Source organism: Scomber japonicus, chromosome 11 (assembly GCF_027409825.1).
Source record: "Scomber japonicus isolate fScoJap1 chromosome 11, fScoJap1.pri, whole genome shotgun sequence".
NCBI classification, from domain to species: Eukaryota; Metazoa; Chordata; class Actinopteri; order Scombriformes; family Scombridae; genus Scomber; species Scomber japonicus.
This window is the reverse complement of record NC_070588.1, coordinates 18,208,866-18,225,301: the sequence shown is the minus strand read 5'-3', so window position 1 is coordinate 18,225,301 and position 16,436 is coordinate 18,208,866. Positions and strand designations below refer to the sequence as shown.

Genomic DNA, 16,436 nt, shown 5'->3' with positions numbered 1-16,436 from the left:
CCAAAGCACCAGCACATACATACTGATAGTGATACTTTTAACATTTTCTTAAGTAGAGCACACACTTAAAATAGAGGGTTTGCAAAGATTCATTAGGCTTGCTACACAAAACTGGTTTATTAAATAATCATTCTTACAAATAGCTACACTTGCAGTTATACCACAGTCTTTAGTAAAATATAATTTTAAACACTTTTTATATATTGGGATTTTTTTTTTTTTTAAACAGGAAGACAATAAACTATATTTCACTTTGGAGTATTTTAAAGCTTTGGTCACACCTCCTAAAATATGAACTGTCCTAACAAGTGCAAACATCAACTGTCAGGGTGCATATGTGGAGATTTGATAAAACCTAAGTATCACGGTCACATGATTCAGCAGGTTAGTACAGTGTATAATGTGCATAGATTATGAGGCATCAGCTAAAGGAAAACAGCTGCTATAGTAAAACACAACTGCAAATAAATGTGTTTCTAGGAATGTGCAAATACAGAAATTGTGCGTATAATTTTTTTTTCAAGACTTCGTTGGCTATCCATTGTGCGTTGATTGTTACAGTAGATTATTTAGCATATGGCTGGCTCGTCTACAGCTTGTGCGCCCTCTTTCACAGCTTTCACACACTTTGCCATCGTCTGGGAGGCTCTGCTGATCGGATCTGTGGATAAAGGTTGAGAGAATATTTAAAATTTGCATATTTTCAAGTTTAATTATCTGGTTGAAAAGTCTTAAAATTACATCTACTGTAACCCCTTTTCATCTCTGAAAAATCCAGAATGTATGTATATGCACATATGGTTAATTTCAAAGGATTAACTGTTTGACACAAGATATTTCCTTTTTCACTGTAAAAGTCCATTCTTTGTGTATGTGCACTAGAGGCTTCAAGTTTCCATATCACACTTGTGTAATTGCAGGGTGGACCACGACCGGCTCCAAACTAATTGTGATCATGCCAGTAGGACCACCCTTTAAAATCTGATTTTCAATGAACACAGAGAAAATTTCCCTCTTCAGTAGAGAAGCTTATAGGCTTTAAATTAAAATATACTGGAGTATAATGCTTTAGACTAAGGAAAATCTTAATTCATGTAAATGTGAGGATATTGTCATGTTTATTGGTAAAAGCGATTACATGTTCTAACACAAGAAAAAAAGTAAATTTATATTTGTATTTTGTCAATGTAAATGATTAATGTCATGGACCCATTATAGAAATTCTTAATCAGAATTTAATATTCAGTTTTAAATATAATGAAGACAACCTCAACAAGCATGTCCCTTCTTTGAGACTACATATGATATTTGCAGGCACCATTGAAATCTGCTCTTGGCCAATCAAATATTTTCTGGCCATCTTCAATCAAGCTTTCTTTCCTTTGTTTGTGTAATCTCATCATTTCAATAATCTACTGTTGTTATGAAATATGTTTTTGTTTTCTGTACTTTTTTGCTTTCACTATCATCAATTACACTACGTTTGGTAAAAGGGGGGACATTTGAATTGAGTACTGGTAGCCCACCTGTCATATAGAAATCTTTCACAGTAATCTGTGGAGGGACTAAAGGTTCAGTAAGGACAGCCTGGTTCACTGCCTGAAAGAGATAAACCAAACATCACCATCATCATGGAGTACAACATGGAGCAAACTCAATAAGCTAAACTAAAAATAAAACTTTTACAGTTAATCTATAATAAACTAAACAGATGCTGAAGGAAAATAACAACATACCTTAGACAGTTGATTAGCCTGCTTGAAGTAGTTGGCCTCCTCGACATCATCATATCGCACCAGATTTGGAGAAACCTCTGCAAGTCTCCCACGCACTTCATCAAGGGTGTCATAGGGCAGAGTCACTCCAGCAAGCTTAAATGAGGACAGAAAATACTCAGTATTTAATCTTATTTCTTATTATTTACTACAACATAGTTATCTAGTAATGTAGTTCACCTCAGATATAGCTCTGATGATCCTCCAGTCCTCCCTGGCTATGCCCGGAGGAGTCACAGCCACTTTGGTCTGCTGGGCACGGCCCTCGGTGTTCACATAGGTGCTACATTTCTCAGTGTATGCAGCTCCTGGAAGTATAATATCAGCCATTGGCGCACCAGCATCTCCATGGTGACCTGGGAAATTATAACACAGACCACTGATATTAAATATTAACAAAATATAAAGATGGGTGACAAAAGATAAATCAACATATAGTGCCAACAGAATAACTTCAATACTCCGTGGAATGGACCGCTCAAGTATCTAGAGCTTAACTCAAAGGAATTCATTCATGTGGTGTTTTGATGATGGTGGTGGTGTTTGTAGTCTAACACCAAGTCCAAAATCTCCAATAGGTGTTCAACTGGGTTAAGATTTTTTCACTGTGAAACCCAAAGTATGTGATTCACATCATTTTAATACTCTTTAAATCATTCAGTGTCCCCTCGTGCCTTGTATGGAAGCACCTGCATTTGTTATGTTTCTTCTCTCACTTATTAAGATTTTCTGTCTGTACATTATTTATCAAGAATTACACTTCCTTTCTCAGATGCTATACATAAATGTATGTAGCTGAGAGATGGCAGAGTGTCTGCTGCTGTGAGGTCAAACAGCTGACCTTGATAAATTATGAAGCTATCCTTCGGGAGGTCTTGGCGAGTAATGCAGTCAGCATCCGCTCCTACGAGGAACAGAACTTTGGGTGGGTTCTTCCGGATAGCCTCCACTCCTGGCTTATACCCAAGATCAAGTGCAGCCACTTGACTGGCAACCCTGAGGATGCAGCAGAACAGCACATACATTACAGCAAACATCCCTGTAGAACACTGTAATGCTCCTGGAAGCTTTCCCACTAATTTACAAAGACAATGACCTGTGAAGCACATTGAGAACTTTCCAACTTTCCTCCACTGCACTGCTGATGCGAGCATTTTGAGCAATAGTTGACACAGCAGCCATTATCGCAGCCCCATCTTCTCTCTGCAGGCAGCTGCTGCCAACCACAACAACAGGATGCTTTGCTTTAGCCAAGACCTGCAAGACAAGAAAAAAGACACACAATTAGGAAGAGACACTTGAGTTGATTCATAACATTAATTGTATAGCTGAGTGTTCAGAGTGTTACCTGTGCGAATGGGTGAGTTCCTGATGCAATTTCTTGAAGAACCTTTGCAGACTCCCCAAGATGGTCATAGGTATAACTTAGGTCCACTTCCATTCCTACTAGGGCCACTTGCAACTCATTGTGAAGCCAACTAAAGCAGAGATGCATGTTCATATTAACATATTTGCTTCACATCCCTGAGATTTCAACATTGTTCAACAGCCAGAGATACTGTATTTTCATTACCCTTTTCTGATTCTTGCGTTAAAAAGAGGAGCCTCATAGCGTGGGTTAGTCCCAACCAGAAGCAGCAGGTCAGCTTCTTCGATGCCAGCAATCCCAGTGTTAAGAAGATAGTTTGAACGCAGATCACTTCTAAAAAAAGAAAAAAAAAACAGCCAAAATCTAAATAAGGAACCTAACATAAAATTAGCTTTGTACCAATATCAGTTTTTCCATCTGTATGTTCTTACCCTGCTCCAGACATGGGGAACACCTCCTCAGTGCACAGGTTGTCACTATTCAAACGGTTCAGCAAGTCTTTCAGAGAAATGAGAGTCTCTGCATCAACAAGGCCTCCAACAACTGCAGCAACATCATGTCCTCCAACTCCTTGCAGCTGTTAAATCAAACAGATGCTATTCAGGGCAGCCTAGGGTTGATATAACAGGTTGTAACTTAACATATGCTGCTATAAAAAGCCTAATCATCATAAATTACATACTGCTCCAGCAACACGAGTCAGCACATCTTCCCAGGTTGTGGGCACCAACTGTCCTGCCTCATTTTTCACCATTGGCTGGGTAAGCCTCTGCCGCTTAAGTCCATCATAAGCAAACCTGTCAGGAAGGAAGCAAATGAGAGTTGAGCAGTGATTCAAACATCATACACGCATATGTGAAGTAACTTTGTGTGGTAAAGAACCTGGTTTTGTCTGAGATCCACTCCTCATTTATATCCTCATGAATACGAGGAAGGATTCTCATCACTTCACCGCCACGAGTGGTCACCACAATGTTACTACCCACAGCGTCCAGAACATCAATGGATTCAGTCTTCCTGTAGAAAAACCAAAGGTATTACATGAGTGTAAAAACTAACCTTTGACCCCAAAAAGCTGATCAAAATGTAGAGCACAAAAACCTGGTCTCCCAAGGGCGAGCAGTGAACGCGTATGGTTTAGAGGTCAGGGCCCCCACCGGGCATATATCAATAACATTCCCAGATAACTCCGACATGAACATCTTCTCCACATAGGTCCCAATCTGCAGGTCATTGCCTCTGCCTGTGGTGCCCAGGTCCTCCACACCTGCAATCTCACTGGCAAAGCTGTAAATGTGAAATACAAATGCTATAGTTAGTTACATTTTCAAATTTACAACCTTTTCTACTGTAGTTTTCAAGTCTGACTCACCGCACACAGCGAGTGCACTGGATACAGCGAGTCATAATGGTTTTGATGAGCGGGCCAATGTTCTTATCTTCCACAGCTCTTTTGCTCTCTGTGAAGCGGCTCCTGTCACTGCCAAACTGCATGGACTGGTCCTTTACACAGAATGGTTTTCAGTTTTATTAATTAATCTTACAAACAAAACCATGTCTATCATATATGAAATCAAGCTAATTTACTCCTGTAAATATGATGAACACATCTACAGTGAGAGTGGTGATTTTTAAAACACTACTATTCTTGACTTACCTGTAGATCACATTCTCCCCCCTGATCACAGATTGGACAATCTAATGGGTGGTTAGCCAGTAGGAACTCCATCACACCCTCTCTGTGTAAAATTAAGCAACATTTGTATTTAACTGTTTCAGGTTAATTGCATATCAGTGAACTTTGTTTTTTCTTTGGGAGACAGCTAACACAATAGTAATGCAAGCCATTCTTCCACAAAAATATCATATCACCACAGTTAAACACTGTCCAATAGACAATTAGGTAAAATTACAGAACACTCTTAGCTTTACAGTCCAAATAGATCATCATCATTATCATCATCCATATACCAAAGACTGCAATGATTTTTAGTCATAGGTGTGATCCTACCTCGCCTTCCTTGTTTTGTCAGAATTGGTTAAGATGTTCCAGCCCTTCATGACAGGCATAGCACAAGCTGCCACTGGCTGGAAGAGTTTGAAAACAATAATAATAATAATAATTAGGCATATCCCTGCCTTTAAATATTTAACATTGACCAAAAAATACCAGACTGAACCATTTGCATTTCTACCTACATTAGAAAACAAAACAAAAAAAACATACCTTGGGAACTTTTTCTATCTCCACAAGACACATGCGACAGTTACCAGCAACTGACAGGCGCTCATGGTAGCAGAAACGGGGAATCTGCATGCCTACTTTCTCACATGCCTAGGACAAGAGATATCATGACTCAAGATATCAAATTAGGCACATTATTCAACACAGAATCTACAAATTTACCATGTTACCTGTAACACTGTGGTTCCTGGCTCCACCATGATAGGAGTCCCATCCACAAACACCTCCAGGAGGTTACTGGCAGGTGCTGTTGCTGTAGCTGCAGTGCGACCTTACAACCAGACAGAAAGTAGTTTTATGCAATATGTAGTTTTCTTTCATATAGTGACTAATAAAGAAGTCAGTGACACCATTAATCACTCCATATCACTATGAATTGATGACGTTTCACAGTAATGACAGGTTTCTGACACATTTTACTAAAGTGAGCGAGCAACAGCCTGGCACCAAATGTGGTAGCTGGCAAATCTGTAATCCTGACTGTAATCCATCAGTGGGGCAAAGTGACCAGGCTTCTAGGCACATATTTAGTGCTTGCACACAACAAACAAGATGGTTATTCTACAGAAATACAAGACACATATTGTGAATAAGGAAGACATCCCCAATTAATCAGCTGATGAAGTAGCATACTGTTACCATTGTTGACTGCACCGGCGCCTCTTTTTGTGATGGCTGCTGGAAAAAGACTCCGGCTCACAACAGGCAAACGCAACATGCTTCAAGAGAGGCAGAAAGGTACATTATCTCTAAGGTCCATCTCTACTGATTGACACATTTTCAACAAAACAGCGCTATGATCGTAAACACTGGTTCTTGATGAACGGCACATCCTACAAACGACAGGCGTACCAAAACAAAAACAAAAGTGTCGCTAATGAGCTGACACTGTTGCGGCATGTTTAACACGGCAGATAGCGTGTTTATACATTTCAGGGTGCACTGTACAACGCTTTATAGATATATAGCTGAATATTTCACGTTTTTGACACCCCGAGTCAAGTTGGAAATGTAATAAACACTCAAACATGAGTTAACTGGTCAAATGATGCGCACAGCTAACGTTGATGCTAGCATGTTAATATATAACATAACGGTAACGTCATTGTCATCATATTCCATCGTTGCTAGGTGATAAATATCAACTTCCATGGAAACGTTAAATGTAAAACCACCGTTTTTGTCATGGTTTCTTACAAACAAGCTGACATAACACGCTACGACATCCGACTAACTAACGCTAAATGCTTTACTGCTTCATTCTAACCACATATTTCAAACGCTAATTCAATGGTGGTATATACTATAAATTATCTAAGGTTACATACCAAACTGTGTTGAGGTTACTTACCTTGTCAGTGTTCTCATGAGACTGCACACTCGTACGCAGATTGCGCACCGTCTTTTCTGCTGCGTCACGGATTAAGTAATCCTGACCATACCATAATCCTCACTGGAAGGCTACTTTTCTCCAAATGCTGATCTAATGGTGCATGTTTTCAACACTATCCAAACGCTAAAGTCACGTTGGTTACTCAGTAATAGAAAGTTTACATTTATTCAAGTAGTACTGAATTACAATATTGAGGTACCTGAGTACTTTTTACACTTCTACACATTTCAGATTGAAATATTGTACTTTATATTCCTCTACATTTATATAACAGCTTTAGCAAGCCTACTTTTCAAATGAACATTTGACACAATGGATGAATGGAAACACTCTTAAAGACAACACATTATTTAAGATGACACCAGTGGTTTTTAACCTCTGGCTTTTGACATACAAAAAGCAGTGTGTAGTAACTGATAACTGATTGGTCAGGGTTCACCAGCAGGAAATAACAGGAAATGACTGAATTTGTCAAGAGGCCCACAGGAAAAGGAAGGAAATTCATATCTGTATTTACATCAGCCTTGAGTGTTTCCTCCTGGAAATCTTGTCTGTGTCTACTTGTTAATGATGTTGGCATGACAGTATTTTATGACATCAAGTAAAACAATGCAAAGAAGATGATCAAACAAACTACAAACTACTGTGCTCAGAAGAACACATTTATTAAATGCTCTTTAATTTGAATATATTATAATAAAACATTTATACAACTCTCAGCTAGTTATAAAATCTTAAAATACATTAATAGGTGACTCTAGCAGCCAGTATAAAACTGTACAAAAACATAACAATATCGACTACAATTAGATATCCATATCATATCTCGTCTTTAAAAAGCAGAGCAGCCTATTGTGCATTAATGAGCAGATGCCCTTTGTTCAAAAGAGAACAACAATTTAAAAAAAATGTAAATATGTAAATTGCATTTCATCTAGGACTGCAACTAACAATATTTTTGATTAACTTATTGATTATGTTTTAAGTTTAAACAAATAACTCGATCAGAATTTTCCACTCCTTATAAAACCAACAGTTACTATCATAAAGACAACAAAAGCAGCAAAACCTTACAAGAAGCTGAAAGCAGAACATTCTTCACATTTTTATTTTAAAAAGGTCGTAAACAATTATGATTAACAAAACTGTAACTGATTCAACTAATTGACTGTTTCAGCTCTAATTAAGATTTTGCCTCTTTTTCTGCAGATCATTTAGTGTATGCAATAATAGCAAAATAAAATGGAAACTCAAACACAAACTCAATGTGCATGAAGCATGTGTGCATACTTTTCCATTTAGAGTAATTGCCAGTTGAAATAGTCATAACTGTCCAAATGAAACAAAATAGGAAAAATCCTACAGCTGGAAAGAACAGCTATGAGAACTCTCTACATTTACGTTCAAATAACAGCCAGTCTCAGCCTCATGTTTGTCATGGACAACAGTCCGTGGATGCTTGCAATCATAGAGTTGATGACTCCACTGGCTCCTCTGGTGAACTGTCTTGAGGAGCACCTGGGACAGTCTCAATTTCAGTGGCAGAGATGGACTGGCTGAGCTCTCTCAGTGAGCTTTTCGTAATGTCCAGGCATGCACGCTTCAGGATCTTACGAACCCTTTTGCCCAGCAGCATATAGAGCATGGGGTTAATGCAGCTGTTAAAAAAACCTAAACTGGTCGCCAGAGGAAAGCCAGTTTTCAGTATGTTATGTAAGTATAGTGAGGAATGTATGGACAACTCCATCAAGCTGAAAGTATGAAAAGGAGCCCAGCATAAAAAGAAGGCCAGAATCACTGCAGAGACTGTTTTGGAGAAGCTGGACAAACGAACTGAGCCCTTAGATCGATTCACTTTGATTGTCAGAAGTATGCCTGTTACACATATGGCAGTAAACGGCAGCAGGAAGCCCACAGTGGTGCGAATGACCACTATTATGATGTGTCTTACAGCTGCCGTGTGTCCATCCTGTGCATGGAAGTTGTTGAAGCACACCACCTTGTCATGTAAGCGCATGGTGTCACGAAAGATCAGCGCAGGACAGCTCATGGCAGCAGCTAGCACCCATATGCAACCACATACCACCCAGGCTCTCTCTACAGTGCGATACCTTTGAGACCAGTTAAGGTGGACCAGGGAGACATATCGGTCTATACTGAGCACTGTGAGAAAGAGTACACTGGCATACATGTTCATCACAGACACAAATGAATTAATCTTACACATGATCACACCAAAGTCCCAGTGAAAGTCCCGCAGTATGTAATCAATGTAGAAAGGTAGAAAAAGCACAAATACAAAGTCTGCGATTGCTAGATTGAGCAACCACACACTGTTGACAGTCTTTTTACTTTTACAGCTCGTCACCCAGATGACGAAGCCGTTTCCAATCAGGCCAAGCACAAAGGAGATAATGTAGATGACCACTGAGATAATGTGCATAGTTTCTCTCTGCCTGTGGTCCACTTTAATGTCTTCCAAGTCGCCATACTCAAGGTAATATTCATAAGTGTAGTTTTCATAGTCCTCGCTGGAGTCAGTCATTGTCGTGAAGGTATCTGTGGGAAGGGAAATCTGATGATAAGATGTGTTTCTTTGAGATGATCCATAGACACAGTGACTAAAGGAATTTCCAGTACAGTATAATCAACCTCTACCACAAATTCTCACCTCACACTTGTTGTTGCTTTGCTGGGCTGCTCTCCAAAATGGACACAATTGCCTCAGGTGTCTTCCTTATCATTCAGTTCCTGTGTTGCAGTCAGTTCCAACTGTGTCCCAAGAAACCCTGGAACATAGTATCAACATCCCTTTGCGTCACCAGTTTGGACTGAGATATGATGGGGCAGACAGAGTTCTCCTAGTATGATTCATGTTGCTTGTTATTTGTTTAGAGACCATGGAAGGACTGACACATACAGCTACACAAGTTAGAACATGTGGAGGCTCAATTTCAATGTCAGAACAGAAATAAAAAGCATTTTGTTGATCTTTTCTGAGGCCATCACCAACAAGGCACCTTGGAGAAAGGCAAGGCAAGGCAGCTTTATTTATATAGCATATTTCATAATAGCAACTCAATGTGCTTTACATAAAACAAGCATTTAACAGTAAGAATTGGAAACAAAAAACATGCAATTTGAGAAATAAAAATAAAACCCAAACATTAAAACATACAATTATGCCCACCCCGCCCCACTAATAGTAATAAAAATATAAAAAATAAAAAATAAAAACAAAGTGCAGAAAAATAGGTAGAATGGAGCAGAAAGGTTATATTGTTGCGCATATCATCAATTTAGTATCATCAAGGCCAGAATGGCTAACACTTTTACTCAAGTTTGATAAAAGTAAATACGTGTTTAAGTCAAATACTTTTTGTTTGTTTGTTTGTTTGTTTGTTTGTTGTTTTTAGTCCTCATTAAATTAGATTACAAATGTATATATAATATGTAAATGCTGTAGGAAACAGAATTGTAAGTAAACAATATAAAGAGTAGGAATGTTTAAGCTATTCAAAACATTCAGAACAACAATAGAAACCTTTCAGGGGAAAAAGAAACATGGTGCAATAATTAGGCAAGAATCTATGACTCTGATGTGATCTGGCTTCAATACACTGGACAGTCACTCTTAGAGACAAAATGCTGAATGCATTATTAGTGTAATGGACAAAATACAAAGTGGGAGAACTTGTCGAACTTGTAGAAATCTACTGTAGCAAAAAAGTAAGTAAGAAAGAAAGAAAGAAAGAAAGAAAGAAAGAAAGAAAACTTTGAAGTGTTTTGGGAAAGTGAACTGCCAGAAGAATTGGAATTGAATTGACTTCATTCTCAAAGAGAAAAAATAAATAAGCCCATGATTTTTTTTAAAGTGGCAAAAATGTTTGATGTTGCCATTAAAACTATTGGAAACACAACAATTAGACTGGACAGTACTGGAACCAAAAACAACTATATGGTAAAAACGCTGAATGCAAAATCAGTGCAATAAAGAAGTACTCACTACAGGCTATATTAACATATCAGTAAACATACAGCCTTTCAGATAAAAGAAAACATGGTACAAATGTGCCACATACACAGTACTGACAGTGTGAATAAAGAGGGAGTGTTTTTTTAAGGAGAGCGCATTGCTTACCCCAAAAGTGCAGCCCTTCTTCTTTTGTCAGTTTGCTGAATCAGAACAGCGGCAGCTCCCGGATGAAATCGACTGCCAGTCCTTTAGCTATAGTCCCTAAACTCTTTCTGCGGCTTGTGCAGCCTTGTGTTTCCGTGAGTCAATCCAAACTAAACTCTAGGTACGGGGTGCACAGAGGAGTGGAGATGTGCAGTGGGCGCGCCTGGCTTACTCGTCACTCATGGACCAAAGAATGAGGCGAAGTTATTGGTTCACCCTCAACAAGAAGAATGCTTTCATTCAGAGGAGCTGCGGCTGCTTTTCATAACAAGCAGGGTAAACCAGCCCTCAAAGCACGCTCATTCCCTCACTGAATAAACTGAAAGGGTCTGAATACTGCTGATTTTCTGTTGTTGACATACAGGAGATTTTTTTTTCTTCTTCCCAAAGGCACCAACTGCGTCAGTGGGAAGGGCCAAGTCCGAGGGAATTTACTCAGGGGTTGTTTGCTATGTCTCACTTCTTCATTTGCTTTCCTTTGACACTCACTGACAGCATGTTGCTTAGTTCTCATAATAAGAGGGTATACTTGTGGCGGTGCTATGACAACCATAACATATGTCAGTATATTGACAATAACATTTAACATACATGTTTATGCCCTTCACATGTCTCTAATATTTAATATGCAGGCAAATTTGTTTGTTCATGTTTATGTCAACAGCCATTTATGTTTCTAGTCTTTTTTGGTTCAAATTCCTGGGTTGGCAATGTAATACTGAAGTGACTGAAGTGACTTTTGTACTTTAAGTTATAATCAGGGTTGGGAAGGTTATTTTGGAAATGTAATAGGTTACAGATTACTAGTTACCTTAATTGAAATCTAATAAGTAATTTGTTTCAATTACTTAATCAAAACAATGTAACTTACATTTGATTACTTTTTGATTACTTTTCTAATTTCCTAATAAATCTTTTCAACTGGGAGATAATTTCTTATAAAGCAAGATTCATCTTGCATTTGAAAATGTATTCATTCATTCATTTAGATTTTTGGAATATCAAATAAAGATATTTTATGAAAAAAGTCTGTCATGGCCTTCATTTGTACTGTGACACTATATATTTTTAAAAATGAGAATTAAAAACAGCAATATATGTTAACATATGTAACATGTTAAATATTAAAAAATGAGGAATAAACCCTCTTCCTGAGCAAAATCTTAAAGGTCTGAATTCAGATGTAACCCCCTTTGTGGTCATCAACATTTTCTTAACTGTAACAGTTTACAGAGGCGGTCCTGGCTAGTTTTGCGCCCTGGGCGGACCGACCATCGCCTCCCCCCCGCCCCCTCCCCCCACCCCAACACAAGCACAATATTGAACTATTTATGTTATTTTATTACATATGTTATTAAATACAAAAGTTAACAAGAGTAGAGAAAGAAATTAAGATAGATAAATGACATGTAGTATGTTAACTCCAATGTAAATTGCACAAATCCTTCACCACACAAAAATAAGGTGAATAAATGAAATATAGTATGTAAAAATTTTTTTTTTTTGCATTTTATTTATTTATTTATTGCATTTTCACATAACCCAAGTTGATCCCCCACCCCTCCCCTTTGCCTTATCTTCTGACACACACACAACCTGTTTACATGACTCTCAGCAGCAAGTTGATGTGATAGTCGGGGCGCCTCATCGCCCACTGCACCAACTTGATGTGGAAATGAGCGGTATTAGTTTAGAAAACTGGCAATTTGTTTTTTTTTGAGGACACAATCTTTTTTTTTTTTTTTTGAGAGCGTCGTGCGCCCCCAAGTAGATTGCGCCCTGGGCGGTTGCCCACTTTGCCCATAGCAAAAACCGCCACCGACAGTTTACAATTACATTTATTAAGTAATTAAGTTACATAATGCCATTACATGTAATATGTATATTTTTGCCATTCCAAAACGGTTTGATTTATGACATTGTATATATGAAGAAGACTGTGCATTATATAGACTTATTTTAATCATGGACGGTAGGCTCATTATGGGCTGAATGTGCATGAGTGAGTAAGCTTGACTGCACTGTAAAAGTTTAGATAAAACAACTTTCTAAATCTTCAAAATTGCAAAATTATGTGCATTTATGTTTTATTGGAAGGGATACTCAGGTTATTTAGCCTTGTGCATCCATAAAGTTGGATGACTTGGAGAGAGCAGGCCATAAAATATAATAAATACATCACTACTACTATTACAGACTACATAAAAATACTACATTTTCCATTATGCAACTCAATAGTGTGTTAGTTCCTCCTTGCCTGGTTGTAAGCAGTAACTTTAAGTTACCGTTTCTGTTAATAAGGTGCTCACGTCCTGTATGCTTTTATTTTGGCGATCTTCGGGCGGAAGTAGCGGTCTTTATCATACAGTCTATGGTCTTTATAAATAAGTTTTCTATATGTCAGTTCTGAGTATGTGGTAGACGGTACCGTCAGAAACTACGGCTCTTCTACAAAATGATACCTTCAGATGTTTAAGCGACTAGCTGGAATTGGGAACAAGATATTGTGTGTAAATAATGTGCATGTGCAGCTATTTTGCCTCCTTGTTTTGTATTTACTGTGGAGAAATGTGTACTGTTAAATGTGTTAGCATGCTAACATTAGCCTCTGTGTATGTGTATTGGGCCTCATGGTATGGTGCTGTTGACATATAAGACCCTTTTGAGTCCTTTTATGTGTTTATTGCTAATGTTATGTTATGTGAAATGTTGGACTAATTCTCATATGTAAGGTTATAAGGCATATGGGTTATTTTTATTTTTATGGTCATCAGCTCTTACGGTGTAATGGAAGAAAGGAGAAGGGCGGAGAAATTTGTGTTAAAAAATAAGGATGATGGCCGAACATAAATAAAGGCTTCCAACACATCTGTACGCTTCACCATCATTCCAGCTGGGGTTCGCTATACTGGTACATGGCCCATGTCTTTCAAATTCTATGTAACACAGTCTTTAAGTTAATTTTGGAGTCTGCAAACCCGAACCAAGAAAACCCCTATGACATCATCAGTGGTTGTTTTCTCAGACTTGGTTAAGCCACAGAAGACATTATTCAACTGTTTTTACAATGAGTAAACTCAACATCATTTGTTAAACAGAAGTGACTTTTTGAATTATTTATCTCTACATTATCCATGAATGACAGCCAGTGCATCAGGTATGGTTAAAGAGAGGCGCCAGCAAATAAGTAGTGGGCTTTCATAAAGGTATCAGGTTTGTAGGCGACAGACTGAATAAAGAATGGTCCAGATCGATGCAGCAGAGGCTGAGACATCCTGACTTTTAAAGTATTGGTGAGGCTCAAAAGCACCTGATCCCACATATTGCTTCTCATATTAGACACCCACCCCCGGCTCATATTTTTAAAACTTCACGCCTCCAGTTTGTAACAGTTCAGTTCAGTTAAAAATGAACAAATGTGAAGTCTAGAGCCCAAGTCAAACTTGACAGAACACACTGTACATAAAATACCGCAGTGCTGATCCAGTGCTTGAATTGGAAGTAAACAGTGAAAATCCATCTAGTATGAGCCAGGAATACTGGTTCTTTATAGGATATTCAGCAGCTGTTGATCCAAAAAATACAGCTACTCTTCTGCATACATCACAACTAAAATATGCAGTTGATAAAAAACTGCTGCTATATGAACAAATAGCTCCTTTGGCCACAATCTGTAATTTCAAACACAAAACATCTGTGAAGCATGGCCAGAACATCTTTTGAGATCAAAATGTTCAGCTTTCTGCTCTGTGTGAATAATTGTGGAATTAACTTTTACATCTTGAACAAAAAAGTAAAAGTTATTACAGGCTGTGTGACACTAAATTACTTTAAAGGTCATAGTGTATTGATGATGTTTAAATGTCATAATTATTTATGTTAATTCATGTTAAATGATTCAAAGTTAAAACTAAAACTTTTCTAAACTGCTGTAGGCTGAACAAACAAATACTTCGACTGTTCATGGGAACGCTGCAGTTTACTCATCCCTTCTTATTTCATCAGATAACCAGACAGCCTTATCCCAATTGTCTCAATCTCCAGTGACCTAAAATGACCATTTCATCCCCTCTGTGGACCATTCAGCCCTGAGGGGGGAGCTGTCACATCCTCCAACAGTTCTGTGGTGTGTGTGTGTGTGTGTGTGTTCTGTGCAGCCTTACAATCAAAGCCAACCCAGGCCCTGATTGAAGCCATGGCCTATGACACAGTCTTTCTTGAAGACATTCTGCTGTCTCATATAGAAAGGGTACATTAAGTGTTAACTTAATGGTGCAATCTTCATGTCTTGAACACAAGCATTCATGCCTTTCTTCACATACTGACTCAACAGACTAGGAGCACATTTATGAATTACTCTCATTTCACTTCATTTTATATTTGCTTGCTCATCCATGGCACTAAAATTAGCTGTTCAAACATGCGTGCCTCCCTAAAGTTTGAATCAAGCTCTTAAGGGCCTCGACTGACACCAGTGTTTTAAGAATAGTGTTGCCAAGAGAGCATTATACCAATACAGAATAAATATATTATTTCGCAGCAGACATTTTGAATAACAGGCAAAGCACAAGCGCAAGTGATGAGGACAGCTCCAACAATAACACCAGAAATACAACCATTATCACAATTAAGGATACAGCTGTGTTTGATCAATCAAAATATCTTGAACCATGGGAAAGGTCTACTGCGTTTTGCTTCACTCTGTATTCTTTTTTTTTTTTTTTTAAAGATTTTCTCTGGCATAGGCACCTTTATTTGAAAGTAGAGAGACAGGAAATTATGGGAGAGAGAGAGGGGGGGGGGGGGGGGTGACATGCAGAAGGGTCCACCGGTCGGAACTCGAACCGGGGTCCGCTGCGTATATGGCATGCGCCCTTAACCACTCGACCACCTGCACACCCACTCTGTATTCTTTCAGAGTGGAAAAGTAGGCCTAATATCTGTAATATATTTTAGCGATCCACCTGATTCATCTGTATGGCCTTACTTAAAGGTAGAATATGTAGAATGAGCAGAACAACGCCATCTAATGTCTCGAGATCGTAGTCGCAACAACCAAAAAGTAATTCCAGCAGTCGGGTTGCCAGATCCGGTGCCGGATTTTATTTTAGCTCTAACTCTGTAAATATACCACTTTATCCACATGTCAAGAAAGTAGCCCTTTAGATCCACAATGTGACACTAATTTGTCCTAATAACATCTGCTTAAAGTTTTGTTCCTGCGAATTCGGAGCCGCTCAAGTTAGCCGTAGCGAGTAACGCACTTCCGGTCATTTTCACAAAATAAAACACCCGTTGCCTTTTATTATTAAGAAAACCATAACGATAGAGTTGGTGCTTTTATTTTGAAAACAGGAAGCGAACATACCCTCGCTGTAACTGACTTGAAACCACCGAGGTACATTACATTGTAACGCCAGTGGGAGTAGCAGCAATGTCTCTGCATGTACTGCCTAATCCTAAACACCGATTGG

The 16,436-nt window shown here is 38.5% G+C and overlaps 2 protein-coding genes across 3 annotated transcripts; both read right to left on the bottom strand.

Annotated features, from left to right (window-relative positions):
- Positions 1-120: 120 nt before the first annotated feature.
- On the bottom strand, positions 121-6,107 carry LOC128367864 (NADH-ubiquinone oxidoreductase 75 kDa subunit, mitochondrial-like). The gene is made up of 18 exons (XM_053328531.1): positions 6,029-6,107; positions 5,560-5,660; positions 5,372-5,479; positions 5,156-5,232; positions 4,802-4,883; positions 4,517-4,647; positions 4,246-4,431; positions 4,027-4,161; positions 3,827-3,941; positions 3,576-3,721; positions 3,349-3,477; positions 3,124-3,253; positions 2,872-3,032; positions 2,617-2,771; positions 1,956-2,131; positions 1,737-1,871; positions 1,527-1,599; positions 121-661 (listed from the first exon to the last, which is right to left on the bottom strand). Exons 1-18 carry the CDS (start codon positions 6,105-6,107, stop codon positions 570-572), a joined length of 2,211 nt encoding a protein of 736 aa, XP_053184506.1. The 3' UTR covers positions 121-569.
- Positions 6,108-7,464: 1,357 nt separating this feature from the next.
- cmklr2 (chemerin chemokine-like receptor 2) lies at positions 7,465-11,072 on the bottom strand. Of its 2 annotated transcripts, none has more exons than XM_053328539.1 (3): positions 10,924-11,072; positions 9,454-9,571; positions 7,465-9,357 (listed from the first exon to the last, which is right to left on the bottom strand). In XM_053328539.1, the coding sequence occupies exon 3, from the start codon at positions 9,325-9,327 to the stop codon at positions 8,248-8,250; it is 1,080 nt and encodes a 359-aa protein (XP_053184514.1). In that variant the 5' UTR covers positions 9,328-9,357; positions 9,454-9,571; positions 10,924-11,072; the 3' UTR covers positions 7,465-8,247. The 2 variants fall into 2 exon arrangements, with proteins under 2 accessions (XP_053184514.1, XP_053184513.1); XM_053328538.1 differs by having other exon boundaries at positions 7,465-9,341.
- Positions 11,073-16,436: the final 5,364 nt, after the last annotated feature.